Source organism: Epinephelus fuscoguttatus, linkage group LG19 (genome assembly GCF_011397635.1).
Source record: "Epinephelus fuscoguttatus linkage group LG19, E.fuscoguttatus.final_Chr_v1".
Taxonomy (NCBI): Eukaryota; Metazoa; Chordata; class Actinopteri; order Perciformes; family Serranidae; genus Epinephelus; species Epinephelus fuscoguttatus.
The window spans coordinates 2,477,629-2,497,797 of NC_064770.1; the positions used below are offsets into that span (position 1 = coordinate 2,477,629).

General features: G+C 41.6%; 1 protein-coding gene across 1 annotated transcript; it reads left to right on the forward strand.

The window, feature by feature from the left end:
• The first annotated feature begins 777 nt into the window (after window positions 1–777).
• LOC125878834 (SWI/SNF-related matrix-associated actin-dependent regulator of chromatin subfamily E member 1-like) lies at window positions 778–19,740 on the forward strand. The gene is made up of 11 exons (XM_049560251.1): window positions 778–868; window positions 1,440–1,497; window positions 5,312–5,355; window positions 6,030–6,128; window positions 8,142–8,234; window positions 8,857–8,988; window positions 14,762–14,933; window positions 15,252–15,424; window positions 15,591–15,692; window positions 16,742–17,006; window positions 17,508–19,740. Exons 2-11 carry the CDS (start codon window positions 1,491–1,493, stop codon window positions 17,864–17,866), a joined length of 1,446 nt encoding a protein of 481 aa, XP_049416208.1. The 5' UTR covers window positions 778–868; window positions 1,440–1,490; the 3' UTR covers window positions 17,867–19,740.
• The last annotated feature ends 429 nt before the right edge of the window (window positions 19,741–20,169 follow it).

The following is a 20,169-nucleotide window of genomic DNA, read 5'->3' on the forward strand; positions in this document are numbered from 1 at the left end:
TCCAAGAAAATCTTTCAAATTATTATGTTTTCTTAGAATTTCCCCTTAAAGTTAAAGATAAATGCTATCCACAAAGCATCTTAGCCCTTAACAGAGCTTCTAAGGTGAAAAAATGCTAGGAGTAGGGAGGAGGACTTTTAAGGTGCTTAAGGTTTTCTTAAGTAGTGGAGAAATTCAAAATATGGAGAAATTCTCCAAACACTGAATGACAGTGAGTTAATGAAGTGCTACAAATTAGGTGCATTATTAGGTACATTAATGCTATAACAGCCTATTTTAAGTTTGGGTTAAAGAATTCTGCATTTTAATGTAGTGCACTTCCTTATTTTCACAAATGTATAAGAAAAGATGAGGTTTTGCATATCATATCATCCAAATTAGCAGAGATCGACACAAATTCTTTGAACAAGCCCAAGCTCAGGAAAGCAAGGAGTGTCTCTGCGCTCTTATTTCTGTCACCCCTAAAACTAAAAGTGATCAACTGAGCATAATTTTTGGTACAAAAAAAAAAAAAAAAAAAAAAAAAAAAAATATATATATATATATATATATATATGTGTGTGTGTGTGTGTGTGTGTATAGTAAAATTCACGTAGCATTCTAAGGGGGAGTAACGATGAAACAGTATGGAAAATGTTACTTGTTTTTGAGCTTAACTGATTTAACAACCTTGTGTTATTCTATAAAGGTAGGGCCTATTTATAAATAGAAATTTCATAACAGCCTGCAGCAGCTCTATCATTGAAGTAACTATGCTTTTATTCTGAAAATATCCTTTCCACCTTCTAGAACAAATCTAAGACTTCCGGTGTATGTGCAAAAAGGCGGAACAACTAGCGGCTTTATCGAGGAAGCAAAGAACCATTGCGTGAGTAATTTTACGTAGTTTCCAACATAATTACTGAAAATATTACATTTTGTCATTTTGTAAGTTGGTGTGGAAACAACGTAAATGTATTGGGTTTCGTTAGCCAACTTCGTTACAGAGAGTAAGTGACTAATTACCCCCCATGTAACTTCAGCGGTAGAGATAGCTTGTATTGTTCGTTAGCCTAGCCTAGCTTCAACCAGAACCTTTATTCAAACATTTTGTTCGCCTGCCTTTATGACCTCATGTTTTGTGTATTTTCTGGGGGAACTAACCTGCTTCGAAATCGATCGAAATTGATGCAATCTTTAATATTAGAGTGGGGCAAATGGTCTCTTGTGTTAGCTGGTTTGGCGAGGAGGCCAAGCCGGTCAACGTGAAACCAGCGTTAGCTTGTTAAATCCAGTCGGCCATTGTTCTCGTCATCGTTACTGTAATTGTCTGTAATTTTATCATTTGCCGGTGTATTTTTTGTTACATTTTCTGCTAAACGAATAATTGCGGAGCGCTTGAAATGCATGTAAATTGTCTGTCTGATTTTACCTCGTGTTTTTTTTTTTATTTTACCCAGGTTAACCAATATGGAAACAGTCTGCTCTACTTAACTCAGTCTACAGCCACGATGTCGAGTAAGTAAACAAACATGTTATTGATAGTACAAGCGAAAGTTCACTTTATTGAGATGATGATTAGATATTGATCACCGGTGAATAGCGAACACTTCTCGTTTGCTTTCTATCATAGCCCTTACTCAAGGTGTGGGCTTGTAATATAAACTGACCCTGACTAACTAATACTAATGATTATAATAACAATAGTAATACTGATATTAATAATAATAATAACAATAGTAACAACTATAACAATATTTCTAGAAGGAAGATGGCATCAGTGGTATCATCAAAATGGGACGCACCTCCCCAATATTTAAAATGCATTTAAATGGACTTGGTTTTATTTAGATTTATTTGGTTAATGTATCAACGTTTTATTTATTTATTTATTTTTTTTTTAAAAGTCAATGTAATTACTAGTGTTTGTTATGTAGAATTGTAAGAAATACAATAGTATTTATTACCTTGGTCCAGTTACACAGTCAAGTATTCTTGCAAAGCAGTGATAAAAGTCTAAAGTTGTAATAATAGCACATAACGAGAGTCCAGTTTTAAGGCCTTTGAAAAACATCTGTGATGTGAAGACAGCCAATTCGCACTAAGTTAAAAATGTATTGTGCATATCTGCTGTGACCCTCATACAGCTCTGTTAGCTGAGGTGAGGGTCACACTGAAAGGCAACAGAGGAAGTGTGCCAGTGTCTGGTTCACATGCAGTGTAGCTCACTCTGCTAGGATTCAGCTCTGAAGGCCCAGACACACCAAACCAACATCAGAGAATTAGTGGAAGTGAGAATTGTAAACAAAAGCCCCTTTTCAACCGCAGGAACTTTTATCAATTACCCAGGATTTCAAAAAACCTCTGAGTTTCCACCGAAATGACCTGGGTAAAAAAAACTTTCCCTCAACCCCAAACTTTCCCTGAAAAAAGTACCTAGTAGGGGGGTAGGACTTTCCAGATTACCCGGAATTCTTGAGGGGTGGGGTTGTGTGCTCAAGAACACTGATACTGATGGTGGAATACACACTTGCAGCGTTCCGCACTTCCTGGCACGGGCACCCACTGCAATCTTTATTTCATTTCTACAAGCTCCACTTCATTTGTGTTTCGATTAAAGGGATAGTGCACCCAAAAATGACAATTCAGCTATTATCTACTCACCAATATGCCGAGGGAGGCTCAGGTGAAGTTTTAGAGTCCTCACATCCCTTGCGGAGATCCCAGGGGAGAGGGGGTAGCAACACAACTCCACCTACTGGAGGCTAAAAGCGCCCCAGATTCAAACATCCAAAAGCACATAATTGAAACCACGAAATTTCTCCATACTGCTCGTCCATAGTGATCCAAGTGTCCTGAAGCCCTAAAACTCTGCTTTTAGCCTCATTGTAGCCTGCAGCTCTAACTGCCTCTCTGGGCTCCGCGTTCATGGCTGCGCGCTTGATCGAGACTGTGAGACATGGGCACCGTTTTCATGTGTGTTCATGTGCTTTTGCTGGTCTTGGCGTAAGCGCGCACATGTGAGCGCGGTGCACAGAGTGGCAGTTAGAGCTACTGGCTACAATGAGGCTAAAAACAGAGTTCAAATGACGTTTTTCCAAACAACTTTTTACGTTGGGGCTTCAGGACACTTGGATCACAATGGACGAGCAGTATGGAGATATTTTGTGGTTTCAATCAAGTGTTTTTGGACGTTTGAATCTGGGGTGCTGTAAGCCTCCATTAGGTGGAGTTGTGTTGCTACTAGGCATGGGCAAACAATCAAAATTCATTATTCGATCATCAAAAAAATCAACAATCAATTATCGATTAATTAATAAGCGAGTATTTCAAAAGAGAGAAAACAAGAGTGCAGTGCAGACTGTCACCGCAAGAGAGTGCAGCTGCCCTAGTTTTGAGCTTCAACCCCTCAGGCCAAAGAGGAAGAATGGCGCGCATGCGTAGTTCACCCCTGGGTGTTTACAACTGTTGCCAGCCAGGGGTTACAGGCTTCAGTTTTCAGCGAAACCTCTGTCTTTCAATGGCGTAGTGTTTTCAGAGGCCTCAAGGGAAGCCGCCGAGGCTTTGGAAAGTGATGAGAGCCTCTGTCTGTGTATGATTTTTTTTTTTTTTGCCTGACATAGGGCTGGTGGGGGGTCTCGTAGGCACGGCGGCTCGCCAGGCCTGTAGCATTATAGGGGAAACACTGCGACTATTGAGCAAAATGATTTGTGATCAATCAAAATCCTTAACAATCAATCATCGATGATCGAAAATTGATGCCCATCCCTAGCTGCTGTCCCCTCTCCCCTGGGATCTCCGCAAGGGATGTGAGGACTCTAAAACTTCACCTGAGCCTCGCTTGGCATATGGATGAGTAGATAATGGCTAAATTTTCATTTTTGGGTGCACTATCCCTTTAAGGATGGATACTGAAACCCTTAACCAAATTAATCCCGGGGCTGAATTATCAAAGACCATAGTATTGATTAAGAGCTGATGGTATTGGTTCTCTGCTCTCTGTGCTGGTGCTGAACTCCTCCACACACACACACACACACACACACACACACTCATACTCATACACTGACGTGACATGGTAACCGGTGAACAGCCGAGCAGCCGCGGTGGAAACAAAGTGAAGATAACTCAAAACTGACTCGAGTTGATGGCAGCTACATTTGTCACTGTAAGTGACTTTAAACCTTTGCGGGTAAGAAGCCAATAATTTATCAATACATGTGTACAGCAAGCATGAGCATGTTAACATGTAGACAGTGATATTCAGTATGCTACGTCCACAGTCTCTCATCCACCATACTAGCGTTATGTCATCACAAGGACAGCATGCTAGTTTGGTCGATAGCGAATTGTTACTAATGAGCTCAAATGACGGCTGTCTGTATGTAGACTAACTTAGTTTGACACTTATCTTAAAATACTTTTGAACTTAGCTGCTGGCTGAGACAAACAGCCCCTTCTCTTTCTACCAGCACTATGTTAGCAGTAAACAAGCTGGCAGAGCCAAATACAGGGCACACATCGAATCATCTATGTCATCACGCTAATTTGAATACTTTTCCGGAACTTTGAGGTGCGGTGGAAACGCAAACCACACAGATTACCAGGAATTTTTTTACCCAGGTAAATAAATTACTGGTAATTAAAGTTCCTGGAAATGTTGGTGGAAAGGGGGCCATGGTCTCAGGTCTTTTTATCAGCAAATTTGAGAAGAGGGACTTCAAAGAATGAACAAAGTAACTTTCTGTTGCCAGTAGGTGGCGTGATGACGGTGATTCAAAATTCCTCTTTGGATGTTTTCAGGGTGGGACTTTCATCATATGTGTGTAATTTTGGAAAGATATGCCAACATGGAGTCAAGTTACAGCAATGTTTATCATCACGGCGAAACATTGAAATTCACCACAACACCACTCCCTCTGATGAAAACTCACAGTTTCCACAATAATGCATCATCAAGGTCTTATCGCTTATTTGACCAAGTTTGAAGTGGATCTGGTCAACTTTGTACATCAAAGTCTAAAACATGACATCTACTGTTACCAGTAGGGGGTGCTATATTTATCAGTAATTATTGATGTAGATGTCGTCAGGGCAGGACTGTCATCAAACCTGTTAAGTTTGGGGGCATATTGGACCATGAATGCTGGAGTTATAAACTACTTCCTGTTTTGTGGCGAGACCCCTAAGTTTGACGCCTTGTCACGGTCACACGGTTTGATTAAAACTCAAGCTTCGAATAACTTTTCTTCATTAAGGTCTTGTGGTGGGACAAATATAATAGACTGTGGTATTTGCCAACTAACATTTCTTTTTTTTCTCTCTCGCATAGAACGGCCATCCTATGCCCCTCCTCCTCCCCCTGCACCAACAACAGTAAGTGTTCGACTCTCAGTTCAAGTCTCAGCATTTACTGCATAGTGACGGAAGGGCCATGTTAGCTCCGTACACACATTTGTGTTCTCTTTCTTTCTTGCTGTCTCACTCCCTCTCCCTCCATGTTTTATATTGCTCTCATTTAATTTCTTTCTCTCTGTCTGAGCACACAGAGGCTGCAATAAAGTTGTTCAGCTCTCACTCAGCCATTGCTCTCACTCCTGCTTTTTCCTGTCATACCACCACTTATTTAAGGTCTTGTGCAAAAGGGGTCAATGTGTCTGTTGCACTTTTTTGAAGTAAATCTTACTTAAGAGCTTGAGCCTTTTCGAAATCAGATGTGAGAGTTTAGCACATGTGTAAAGTTACAGAGTCAACGTGCTTGTTTTGATGCTTTTCATGTCCTTACATTCAGGAGCTGGGCATGGCACTGTTTAAAGATCAAGGGGGTGATTCACATGCAACAATTACATATTGTGGACTTATTTTGAATGCCAGCCTGGCAGCCATTTGCTTTTTTGCCTTGCATTATGACATCATGGAAAACAGACAAGCAAAACAGTATACATATATTTTCATGTTTCCCTCTTTTCACTATTTATGTTTATCCCTCTTCCTCCTCTTGTTTGTAAGCCATTTCTCATTCGTGTTTTGTCTCACTTGTCTTCCATCAGCAAATGCCTTCAACCCCAGGGTTTGTGGGCTACAACCCTTACAGCCATCTGGCCTACAACAACCTCCGGCTGGGAGGGAGCTCCGGAGGCTCCAGCAGGGTAATGAATTGATTGAGGAATTTGGAAAAAAACAAAGCAGAAAAGGGGTTGGGTGTAAGATGCGAGGGAGGGTAGTAGGAAATCGTCTCGGGCTAAATTAGGGCTAAATGTAGAAAAAAGGAGCATCAAAATGTTTAAAAGGTGGAGCTAATGCACATCTTTTGGGATTATGATGAACATGAAGATGTGATAGTAACACGGAAATGAGTAGTGGCAAAGTAATGGGGGAAGCAGTTTAGATAGGAGGGACATAAGAGATAAATAGATAATCAGTGAAACATCTAAACAGAGGAAGTAGAGTTAAGCTGTATTGGTAGTAATACAGGTTGCGGGTTAGTAGCAGCAACAGAGAGATTAAGGTTACTGGTCACGAAATTGGGGTCAGATGAGAAAAGAGTCCTGTTCACTTTTATAAGCCTCACATTTACAGCTCCCACAGTTCCTTTCGAAACATTCATCTTAATGTCCCCAGTCATACAGTGCAATATGCCACAGTTGTGTGTGTAGTACCCAAAATTTCATTAGATTGCTAAGTTCTTGGTAGGGCTGACTAGTCCCATTGCTCAACATGAGCGCTGAAAGGAAGTGGGGCCACTTTCACCACACCTGGCTCGCTTTGGTGGAGTCTTATACCAGGAGACCCGTGGTGTATTGGAGGTCTTGAGAACATGTTCTGTGCTGCTGTCACCTAACTACACCAAGCACACCGTGGGTGAAGCGTATGTTGTGAAGAGGCACACTCTGTATGGCTTTGGTGTATAAATAGATTTGTTGGTAATTAATATTCAAAACTCAACATATCTAAGGTCAGTTCTTTTCATCTGCCACTTAAGACTGTCTCCAAAACAGAATGATTCCCCATAGACCCCCCATGTTAAAATACCCAACTTTACAGCAGAAATAACCATAATTACAGCCTGGTGCAAAAATGGTTTTGTTCTCTACAGGTAATTTCAATATTTATGACAACTGTACAGGGAGGTGTAAATTTTATTAAGGCTTAAAGTTGCGCATATTTGAGGGCAGAGCTGTTTGAGTGACAGTCTGTCTGTGAGGCATCACTACAGTCCGTGAGTCAGATTCAGGCTCCTCCACAGCTCCAGCCTATCTAGATATTGTTACTTCTGGCTCTAAAAAACTAAGATGGCGACAGCCGTAATGCTGAACTCAAGGCATCAAAACAGCACTCAACAAACATGGGTGATGTCACAGAGCTGTGTCCATTATTTGAACAGTCTATGGCCACACCTCTTTTTTCTCATGCAGTGAAAAACATATTCATTGTCTTTATATAGAAATTTTAACTTTACAAGCCAAAAAGAGGACACTGATGGGGTGACCTCTAGCTCATCTGGTAGAATGTGCACCCCAAATAGGTTGAGTCCTTTGCGTTGCCTCAGGTTTGATTCCAACCTACGGCCCTTTGCTCTGTCGTATAATCTCGAGGCATTATAATGAAGGCAAAAAAGCCTACATAATAATCTCAACAAAACAGGACACTGACAGCACACAAACATACAGATAGACAAGCACAGAGAAACAGCAGCATCATAAATCATTGCTGTCAAGCCAGTTGTGGGCGCCACACCATGGAGAACTAAGTTTAAAGTTAGATTTTTGACAGACATTCACTCCAGACTCAGCAGCGTCTTCAATGCGTGAGATTTGCAGGTGTACCACAGTACATGTACCAGCACATGTAGAACCAAGACTCATGTGCACAGCTAAAATTTTACATGCAATACTGTGCCGGTGCATGTGGTAGTTTGAACCCTAATTAAAGAGATCTGTATTGTCACGTTTACATGTACACCTCTTATTTTGCTTTCACACAAGCCTCAGCATAATCAGACCATAATCAGCTGGTGTTTATGATGTTTTTTTTGTGCTTTTCTGTCCTCTTTCTCTAATCTTTTGTCCCTTTTTTGTTTTCCCTTCATTGACACATCTTCCATCTCCTCCTTCACACTTCTCTGCCCCTCTTTCCCCCTATTCTTTCTCTCTTGTCCACAGAACTCCTCAGGCATTACTGTCCCAAAGCCTCCCAAACCTCCAGACAAGCCACTGATGCCTTACATGCGGTACAGCCGGAAGGTAAGCAGGAAGGTAAGACACCCATCCACGGTGTCTGCTTTTACTGCTTGTCCTCCCATCCCCTGAAAAGTTGCAGGGGTTTTAGGGTGGGAAACAGCCAAGCCATGACGCCTTCACCACCACCTCAACCATCTAGTCGAGACTCTCCACTCTGTTATCTCGCTGGCCTACAGTAGTCTCCTGTGTTTGTCATAAAGAGAAATTTTATCTCCTTGTTTCCTTTTGCAAGCATGATCTGCTTCTGCCTCCATTTTCCCCTTTGTGCTTGTCCCTTCACAGCTTCTTTAGTTTTAGAGCTGAAATTTTAGCACAGAATACGACTGAAAGACAAAAGACAAAATCTGCTAAGAAAAGTCACAATGACATTAAACTGGTGATTCTGTCTTTGGTATATTTCATTTTCATTCCATCCAGTATGGTAGTTATTAATTCTGTCCAGTAGATCCAATAGAGCCAGTTTCTTCTTTACTTTGTACTTTTCCGCCTTTATTTCCTTCAATGCCTTATAGTAACTTAACTAACCATTAACTGCAGTTGTCTTGTTGTAACCATGTATTGTCTTTGTGTGTTGGGGGGGGCAATGCTCCCAATGGCGCATGTGTGTTTGTTTTCTGCGATTGTGTGCAAATACAAGGTATGGGACCAAGTGAAGGCATCCAACCCAGACCTGAAGCTGTGGGAGATTGGGAAGATTATTGGAGGGATGTGGAGAGACCTGACTGATGAGGAGAAACAGGACTACCTGAATGAGTACGAAGCTGAGAAGGTGAGCTGCCAAAGTGTCCTTAGTACAGCTGAGGTTCAGGTCTGCACAGTGCTGTGTTTACTTTGCATCATTTTTTATCTGCATGCAATTTGCACAGTTCTTATATCCATGAGTCTAAGCAATGTGTGTTGGTTGAAAGGAAAATTCTGTAAATCTTAGATACTGTGGAATCTCGAATACTGTTAGCGTAAGTAAAAAGTTTGAAAAATGAAATGTTTGCCACAAGTGAAACGCAAAGAGATGTAGGTTTTCAATACAGTGTCAACCAATCCGTTTGAGAAATTAAGAGTGGTAACCAGGAAATTTCTGGGATTTTTTCTTGACTATCAGAATGATAAATTATCAAAAATTTTCATTTCATTGTTTAGTCCTGACTTGTAAAAAATATCAGTTTATCAATACTTGTCAATTCCAAATATTTAATACGCTTTCAGTACTCATTTTCGGCCAGTACTATCTGTGCTTTCTCACTTTCTTTTACAGTTAACGTTTACTACAGTCATTTTGCCGTTCTCAGCCAATGACAAATACAATAAAAGTAATTGTTGTCAGATTATAGCATTAATGTATTTATCTTTTAATAAATACTGCACATTTTATGCCTTAAATATTATTTCTAAAGTTATACCCTAAAGCAGCTATGCTACTCCTATCACACTGCCCTTAAAGGGAAATTTCGGTTTATTTCAACCCGTCTCCTATCGTCCTAAATTTGTTTCAAGTCACTAGTGACATAGAAATAATAGTTAGCATGTTAGCCGTTAGCCTAGATACAGCCGTAGCGTCAGACCTGTTAAAACGTAATTGAACGGGCATCCTTTCAAGTGCAAAGTTAGTCCACTAAACAAGCTTTTTCTCCACAAAGACCGCCTCATATCGTTAGGATAAATGTCAGAGAACATATAGAAAACGACATGTAAACGTGTTGTCTTACCTTACCAGTGTGGTGCCATGTTTGTTGTTTACCATTTAGCTAAGGCTGCAACCGGTCCCATTCCTTGCAACAGAGGTATTCCTCTTCTGTGGGCACTGGGGTATAGCATTCACAGGTAACGTTACACTACCGATCTCCAGAGCTAAATCCTTCCAGCAGCCATTCCTCCTTTGTCGTCCTCTAACGTTACCTGTTGTGCCTCTCTCTCTCCTCTTCCATTATTCAATTTCACGAAGCTCTTCGTCAGTGTATTCTCGCTCAAATAAATAAGGGCTGATGCTACGGCTGTATCTAGGCTAACGGCTAACATGCTAACTATTATTTCTATGTCACGAGTCACTTGAAACAAATTTAGGACGATAGGAGACGGGTTGAAATAAACCAAAATTTCCCTTTAACACTGGTGCCACCCTTTCATTGTCATGACATATAGGACAGGGGAGCAGTGGTTGAAGATAACTGCTGGCAGTTTGTAATTCTGCTATGTAAGTTGGCTGAAGCCATGGCTGTGTAGGTAGTCGGCAGTTCTTAATAACTGGGATAAGGTATAATCATGCAACAGTATCCTGGTTTCTTTTGGAGCGCTCTGGGTAGCATATTCAGGTCTCTCATAAACTGCATATGAATGTGATCTGGTGTTTACATGCTCAAACACATGAACAGGATACACCAACCTGATAATAAACAGGTTATACATAACCATGTTAATGCACTCACATTGCCACTGCTGACAACAGGAAATTACATATGTTGTACTTAGATGTACCCCTCTAGTTGGTTGACCAGGACCCTATTTCCGAAACAGGTTCAACAAACTCCCAATCTCTGGGTGAACTGAGCCTGAGCTGGGAAAGTTTTTGGTTCCAGAACAGCTGATTAGAATTAGTTCAATCAACTCTGAGTACGTTCAGCCCGAGAGAAGCGTGTTCACGGCGAGCACCAAAAGCCATCATCAATGGGGTGCAGATAACGTAATTCTCAGTGGCAGAAAGTTGAGTTAAAAGCAGGGCCACTGATTTCATCCCAGCTGAATCAATTACGTCAGCTGCAGCTAAACAGCTTGAGGTGTGATCAGTAGGGTTGGGTATCGTTTGGGTTTTTTCCGATACCAGTGCCAAACTGATAGTTTTAAAATGTAATGAACGGGCAGCAACTCAGAATCAAATACAAAGATATTGTGCAGACTGGTGAGAAATTTTGCTTATACTTACTTCAGTCTGTCAACATCAGGCTTATGTTAATTGAATTGCTGTATTGAACTTACCATTTACGTAATCTCTTTAATTCTCAGATGGAGCTATGATGGGATGTTGAGTCCCATAAATGAGACTGTTAGACTGCTGTATCTTTGAATATATGAAAAGTATTCATAAATCATTGCATAATGTATCCATGTAGATTAATTTCATATTAACAATGACAAACCTTTGTGGAATTACTCTTTTTTTAAAGATAATTTTTTGGGCTTTTGTTGCCTTTAATGGCAAAACAGCATAGCGTTAAGGGGTTAGAGAGGGAACGACACGCAGCGACAGATGCCCACTTTATCCACTAAGCCACCAATGATCGGTAACAGTTAGTTTGATAATCGCTTCTCATTTATGCACAAACCGTTGCCTTGCTGATGTGTTCAGTGTCTCTTATGTTATAACGAAAACTGCCGCTGCTGAAGAATCAAAGGGCAATGCATAAAATTTGCTCCAATGATAATGTAAATCCATGATGTAGGGCTGGGCGATAAATCAATTTTATCGATTAATTTGAAATTTTAGTTGAGGTCGATGTGTTTTAATGAAAATCAAGTTTCTCATTAACATCCGCCACCAACGCTCCCCACATAGTTCAGAGTGGGCTCATCCCTCCCCCCCACACGCTTGATACACAAACATCATGGCAGCGAGCAGGGAAGAACTCGTTCCCCAGTTCAAATAAACACAAGAAGTTTGTACTCTAGAAAAGGATCAGCACTCAGTGAATAACCTCCTAAGCCCTATGATAAGCTATTATGGCAAGGCTTAAGTATACAGACCAGTGAGCAGTGATAACTAACATGTCTTTGGGGTCATCGGGTGGGAACCTCCTTTCACCGGTGTTTCGTCTAGTTGGTCCCACGACACCTCCAGGAGGCTAGACAGTGATCTCTGGCGTCCCAGAGACACTCCCCTAATGCCAGGTCTCACTGCTCCCCACACCAACCCAATAACCTCCTTTACCTTGCTTACACATGGCTTTCTCAGCCCAAACAGCACCACCACCTTCAACCAAAGCCAGGCTCCGTACATGCGAGCTCCAGGTAGAAGCAATGCTGATACTACCTTTCCTAGCACATTCACCATACATATTTCACATGCTACATAGCATAACTCCAATAAGGCAACGAGTTCGGTTTTGTGGCGTCAGACACAGAACAAACAGCACCCCGCTGCAAAGTGTGTTTGAAGGCTGTTGCTACCCGAGGTGGCAGAACTACCAATTTACTGCACTATAATGGTAGGGGAAACACTGCCGTATGATGAGAAACGGGCCCGGTGGAAAGCGATCACGGATGCAGTTGTGATGTATCTTGTAAGAGATGGTGCCCATATATACCGTGGAAAAGCCGGGGTTTATTCACATGCTGAAAGTTTTGGAGCCCAGGTACATGCGACCAGGCCGCAAATATTTTCCTGAAAATTTATTTTAAGTAGAGGGGGAAAATCGATTTAAATTGTGAATCGGATTTGTTGTGAAAAAATCGGAGTTTTTTTTTTTTTTTTTTTTTAGGCCATATCGACCAGCCCTACCACAATGTGTAATAGAGTTAGTTTAGCTTACTCAATAAGTGCAAACAAGGGTTGCCTCCTTGCCTCCTTTGGCTCAAAGCCAAAGTGTTGCCATATTGGCGCATTCTTTGATTTCTTTGAGACTAAGTTGTCCGCCATTATTGACTCCCCATCACTGTTAAACAAACTCCAGGCTACAGTGGAGGCCTCGGCACATGCACACTCGCGCCCCCTAGCTCAGTCCCCGCCCCACCCCCCTCTCTCTCCTGCTTGCTGTGCGCTTGGTGAAGAGGCAGACACAGGTGCTCACAGACTCGGCCGTACTATAAGCGGAGCGGACTCCGCGAGGAATGTCCGCAGTCATTCGGGCTTCCATAGTCGAGCACACTTGTGCGTTGTAGTTTCCTAAAATGTCTGTGAAAAATCTCCGCAATGTGAAAAAAACATGTCGAGCAGTCTTGGGTGCGCGGAGCGGAGTCCACGCGACCGTAAAAGTTGAGCTTTGCGCGCACAGGGCTTGCGGATGTCCGCTTTTAGTCCAGGCGGACCTCCGCGGAGTCCGCTCTGCGTACCTTCCGCCCAAGTACAGGCTGTAGAATGACATAGGCGGTCCGGTCGGTCTCCAAAAAAAAAAAAAAAAAACGGTCCAAGACGGAGTGCCGAACTGAATTGGTATTACCGAGAACTGGCCCAACCCTAATGTATAATATTTGCTAATATTTGATATAACAGTGGAACAGACTGTTACAATGAATGATAAGAGTGTGAGGTGAAATTGTGTCTTTCATACAGACACCCCTCTGGGGAGACATCCAGACGGGGTCTAATCACCATCTCTTTACGCAACAGCCTCTGAATAAACTGTGCCCCAACGTCCATGACTTCATTCACGAAAGCACATGCCATGTCTCTCCTTCCTGCCACACCCTCGGCAGGCGAGCAACCTCAGGCTTAGATGAAGCAAACCTGCGAGCCAGCAGGTTTGCTTCACGTAGTATGTTGCCGTAGTAACTGACTCGAGTTTCCCTCATCTCAGGCTTAACATATTCAGAGTTTTCACTAATCCTGCTTTCTGAAATAGGGCCCAGATTTTGAAGATGCTGTGTTGTGAAGACTTGAGTTTTTGTTTGTTACCATTGCCATGGTGATGCGTTACTAGCCATGACGCAAGAAATAGTTGTAACTGTTTGTTGTCCAGTTTGCTCCAAATTTATCATGTCTCATAGACTTCAGGCATGTGGACATCAGCTTGCTAATCAAATTTCATACTCACTGCACCGCCTATTGACATTAGGAAGCCAGCCTTGTGTGACAATCTTCATTTAATATACATAGAATTAGAAGGTGTGGTCTACAAGTTATACACAGCAATATAATGTCTGATTATTGTTCAGTTCTCTAGCCCCACATAGTGGACACATGAAGGAGTAAAAAAAAAAAATTGTGATAGGTCATTTCTAGCACTGCGCACTGTATGCATGATATACCATCTAATTCCTGCACACACTGTCCAGTTTTCATGGAAATGTCTGGCTGCGGTGACTGCCATCCCGTCGGTACTCCCAACATGCACAAAGGTGCAAAGGCCCATTCATCTCTGCTTGCAGCATTATTAAACATATGAAATAGAATAAAAGAAACATTTAACTGTGCAAATATGGCTCTGTTTAGAATATACATTAAAAGAATATATTGGAATATCAGACTTTAAAAATTTTAACTTTGCACCATATTATGTCTGCCTTAACAAAACAATACAATGTAGTTTGTCTTGCAACTTTTTAAAGAATTATAGTTGTCACTGGGATGGTACCTCTTCAGAAGATGTATTTGTTGTTTCCTGTCTTGATTGGCACCTGCTGACCGCATATTTTGCAGTCTGTCTTAATCTGGCCATCATCGCTTTTGAGATATCTGAACCACTTCCATATAACTGATGTAGTGTTAGCTTTTTTTGTCAACACAAAGTTTATAATTGTTCTCAACATAAATTTCATCACAATCCCCATATCAATGACATTTTATTGCCCTTACCTACCTGCAGAGCTTAATTGCTTTATTCCTCTCCCCATCTCAGATTGAGTATAATGATTCCTTGAAGGCCTACCACAACTCGCCAGCTTACTTGGCCTATGTCAATGCTAAGAACCGGGCTGAGGCTGCAATGGAGGAGGAGAGTAGACAGAGGCAGAGTCGTATGGACAAAGGAGAGCCTTACATGAGCATTCAGCCCGCTGAAGACCCCGATGGTAAGTTTTCGATAAGGATGTTTGAAAATCATTTAGAAAGGGCATTAATCAAGCTATCAGAGATGTTTCATAGTGGCTTGAAAAAAGGAATATAGTAAAAGCCAGTGCATTTTCAATGATAAAAGTGTGGTGCATCAAAATACCGAAAGCACAGATGTTAGCTGGATTTTTTTCATTCTTTGCACTGTAAACATATGTAATGGTTTAAAGGTAATTTTAGGATGGACATCTGCAAAGCATGTGTGAATGTAAGCAGTTAACCTGCTCCCCTCCTCCCTCATGGTGGTCAGTTAAGTTTCCTCTTTTTCCTCTCTCCAGACTACGATGATGGTTTTTCAGTGAAGCACACAGCAGCCGCTCGCTTCCAGAGAAACCACCGTCTCATCAGTGACATCCTCAGTGAGATTGTGGTGCCAGACGTCCGCTCAGTGGTCACCACAGCCCGCATGCAGGTCCTTAAGAGGCAGGTCCAGTCTCTTATGGTGCACCAGGTATGGTAAATGGACATATTCTCTGCTGTTAGGGGCACAGAGAATATGTGAGCTGAGAGGAGCTCAGTAGCTTCTTTTTGCTTTTCAAGAAAACATTATGTTCATGGAGAATGTTGTCCTCTGCACATGGTGAGCAAGTGTTTCACCTGTCTCTTGTGTGTTCCAGAGGAAACTGGAGGCAGAACTTTTGCAGATTGAGGATCGCCACCAAGACAAGAAAAGACGCTTCCTGGAGACCACTGACTCATTCAACACAGAACTTAAACGGGTACAGCAGTACTTATTTACCTAAAAACGGCTGAGTGATGAGCAAAAGATGAGGTTTCATTCCAGACTGCTAAACATCCATCAAGAATAATTTGCCAACACAGATGCATGTTGTGCAATTACATCTGAACTAAATTTAAACTTGAAACCAAGGAAAAGCACTAGTACTCATTAGGGCTGTCAACGAATATTCTAAATTCGAATTTAAATTCGAATTTGGAGAAAAAAAAAAAAAAAGGACCCTCGAATGTAAGATTCGATTATGGAGGGAAAAAAACACCACCGCAGCTGTCCTCTTTGCGAGTGGGCGTTGGCCTGGGCCGCTACACTGAACGCACTGCATAGGCCACACCGCCCGCGGAAGTGCTGCGAAGCGCAGGGCACACATAGACCAGATGCCGAAACGATCGCTACAGGGCGCGAGCTGGCCACGGAGCTGCGTGGTGCGGTGCAGCACAACATGGGCGGCAAAAGGAAACTGGCTTCGCTTCTTGGCGCTTCGAGGCTATTCGCAGCGCTTCCGCGGGCGGTGTGGCCTGACGGGTCAGAGAGGGGGGGCGAGCGAGAGGTCCGCGGTCGTTTATAATGTAATGTTATAGATAATTGTTTTATGTGTTTTAATGTGTAGGTATGTAAATGTTTTCAAAGACGTTTATGTTGAAATAAAAATACCTACAAGTAGTTATGTTTCCTTGTATTAATACATATACAAGTATGTTTCCTTCTATTAGTTTGCCCTCTTGTAGACATTATGCGGGAAAAAAAATTTGAATGGTTCAAACTTAGGAGTTATTTTTAGAAGGAATATTCAAACGTCATTTTTGAGCAATTTTGACAGCCCTAGTACTCATATGTTGTGTTTTGAATTCTCACATATTCTGATTTGTAAAACTCAAAGGGAGCATTTACACTGGAGCATGTTTTCACCTTACTTTATTTACACAGTTCGTTTCTATGCATTAAATCTGGTTATAACTTGAGGTTTATGTAAAAATTCAGGGTTGATATTTGTTGAAACTCTTATTTTACCAGTGTTCCCTGTATTTTCAGCTGTGCAGTCAGAAGGTTGAGGTGGACATGGAGAAGCTAGCAGCGGAGATGGCTGCTGCTGAAGAGGCGGCCAGGCGCAGGGCAGAGGAGAGGGAGCGTGAGGCAGCAGAGCAGGCAGAGAAAGCTGCTCAACAGGCACAGCAGCAGCAACAACAAGAGGCTGCTGGAAACAAAGCTGCAGAGCATAGCAGTGCCAATGCTAGCAGCACAGCTAACCCCACCTCAGGGACTAAGGAGGAGGATAAGCCTACACCAATGGAGACAGGTACCTATAGTGTGTGAAAATGTTTTTATGCCTCAGTGCTTGCAATAGCCATGCTGGAGGCATTATTTTTTCAGGTTGTCTGTCTGTCCATATATATATATATATATATATATATATATATATATATATATATATATATATATATATATATATATATATATATATGGCATATGGGTGAGTAGATAGTGGCTGAATTTTCATTTTGGGTGCACTATCCCTTTAAGATAGTTCTCCGCTTTCCCTTTTTGATAGCTACCGCCACCTTCTGGTATGGAGAGGTATGTCCTCTCACACAGGTGCAGAACATACATGCTTGTGGGCAGTTGGTTTGGTGTGTTGATATGCACCTTTCTGGCCGAGACACTGTGACAAGAGGGGACCCAGCAGGGGGCGCTTGTCACTGCTAGTTCTCTAGTGTCAGTTTGGTGGGTCTTAACCTTTTAAGCATATTCTCTCTCTCCCTCCATCCCTCTCCCCTCCCCCACTTTCCTCCTGCCCCAGATGAGGTGACACCAGAGCCCTCCTCGGACCCCCAGCCTGCTCCACCTCCTTCATCTGACCCCCCGTCCTCTGCCTCTGATAAAGCAACTGCTCCCCCTGAGCCCCCCAGGGAGAGTAGCACTCCTAGCAGTAGTGCCCCCAGTGATGACAGCACCAGCAGCAACAACAGCATGCTCCCTCCTCCCTCAGACAGCACCTCCGGAGCAGCAGCCCCTGACCCACCAGTGGCTCAGGAAGCCAACTCCACTGCTGCTAACCCTAATGTGGCTGCAGCACCACTCCCTACCCCTGCCTCAGAAGAACCAGCCGCTCCACCACTACTGCCACCGAGTCAGAGCAGCCAACAGTATGATATGTAATAGTCTGATTGTAAGATACACAGTGGTAACATTAGAGGTCCTCCTTGTGCTGCAGCTCTCGTTAATTCCTCTTCTGGATGGAGCAGCAGCACTGTAGTTGTGCAGCAGGTGTGGAAGAGGTGAGACTTGTATAGTGGCTCTGTCATAAAAAAAATGTTGTGAATGAGCAGTACTGAATGGTTGAGGGTCTCACAGTTGTATTTCATGCAAGAGTGACAAAGGCTTTTCATCATCCAGCCTCATGTACCTGGGCCAAACATCCCCATGTTGGGGGAATTTAATGTTCACTTAAATCTGCATTTTTTTTTTTTTAAATGTAGTCAGCAGACATGGTTTGATGATTTGACTGAATGAAATGAAATATCATCAAATAGTACAAAAATTGGCTTGACCAAGTTTGTGCTCCAGTTGTCTACAAGCCATTCCTCTTTCCTTATGTCATTTGATGGATTTTTTTAAAGAATAAAATAAAATAATAACATTCAAGTAGGATAGGCAGGAGGTGGAGGAGTGTATTATTGCCCAGCATCTATCTGCAAATAACTTTTCAGTTGGCAAAGACAAGCAGCAAATTGTCACATTGAAGAGGCTGGAACAACAGCATGTTTGACATTTTCATTTGGAAATTTGAACAACTAGCAATCAAAAGAGGTAGCAATATTGTTTTTCTGTTCAACTTGTAAAATGTCATTGAAGCTACAATTCTACATCACCATGCTACTGTGTGAAGGCACTCTTTAACAGCTGCAACATGTTACATAACATTTGTCTATGACGCCAAGAGAAAGGGGTGTCAGGATTTGCTTGTAGGCAAAAGGCATACCGATGCCTGGTTTTTCATCTGTATTCATAGTTTAAATGTAATCCTCCCATCACTCCACTGTGTAGACTTTGTACTGTCGAATATTGCTAAAATGTTTGATATAAACATGCTCTTATATCGCTCCGTCTATAAACCTTTAAATCAGCCCTCATAGTTTTCTTAAAAGACTGCAGCTGCAAACTTTGAGGGTTAAATGACAACATTCACTTTCAGTCTGAATTGTGTGAAGCTCAGAGTATGTTCCAGTGATAAAGAGCAACCTTGCATGAAAGGACCTAACACACCCACCCACCCCTGTTTTAAAACCTCAGAATTTTGTATTTTATCAGATGGTGTGATTTGGAAAACTACTACTGTTATTGCTTCTTTGTGTTTTTAGAGATCTAGTAGAACCTTTTAGATTAATATACTCGGAATTCAGCCTTGATATTTAACCTGTACTCTTGAATCAGATTTTTACTGCGGATGAGGGACAATTGGGGTTGTTTCCAGTTCTGAAGTTAGTAGAGGAATGGAGGAAGGCATTTAGTTACTGGTGCACTTACATTCTGCATGCTCTGTTAAAAACAAACCATAATACTGCAAGCATCTGAACATTTACTAAAGTCAAAGAATTGAAAATTGTTGTTTTAAATCAAGAGTGTAGGACAAAACACATGAAGTGCACAAGTGATGGCCACATCTCCAAGGTGCTTTTATAAAATCTTTGGATGAGTATTAACAATTGACATGAATGTTTGTTCCCCTGTATTTATCACATTTATGTAGAAAGGACTGACACACACTTACTTAGCATTTACTCTGTAAGAGCTTCTTTACGAGGTGAGGCTGTTTTTTAGAGACTTTCAGCTTTAGACTGCATATTCCTGTTAACATCACAAGCAGAGAAATGCACATGCTACCTTCATCCAAATGTAACCTCAGTCATTTTTGCATTTAAAGGACTGTTTTCTTACTTGACTTGGACTGTTTATAGTAATCTTCCTGTTTTTTGCATCTTTCTTTTTTACTGTCTGAATTTGTCTATTCAAATAAAGATGATTTCTCAGTCTTTCGATGGCTTTGTTGGCTTCCCTGCTACACCTGCAGGTAGTACTACTAGCCTATTAGAGCTGACATTTTTTAAATTTCTATATTCTCACAATTACCTCATAAATCAGTATTTAGTTCATATTAAATGTGTGTTTTGTCAAACTGATCTGATCTAGGATTTTTACACAGGTAGTATTAACATGACTGACCACTTAAGTATTTGGTCTATAACATACATTTTCAAAAGAAATAGAAATGCACCCTAACACAATTAGGCAGCGACAGATAAAAAGGGGAATAAACAATAAACACCACAACACAGGTTAAAATTAGCATGCTGCATACACTGCTGTGTGCCTTATGTATGGACACTGAAAGGTTTAGTCCTACATAAATGTTAAATAATAAGTTAAAAGGTGATCAAGATATTACAATAATCCAATACATC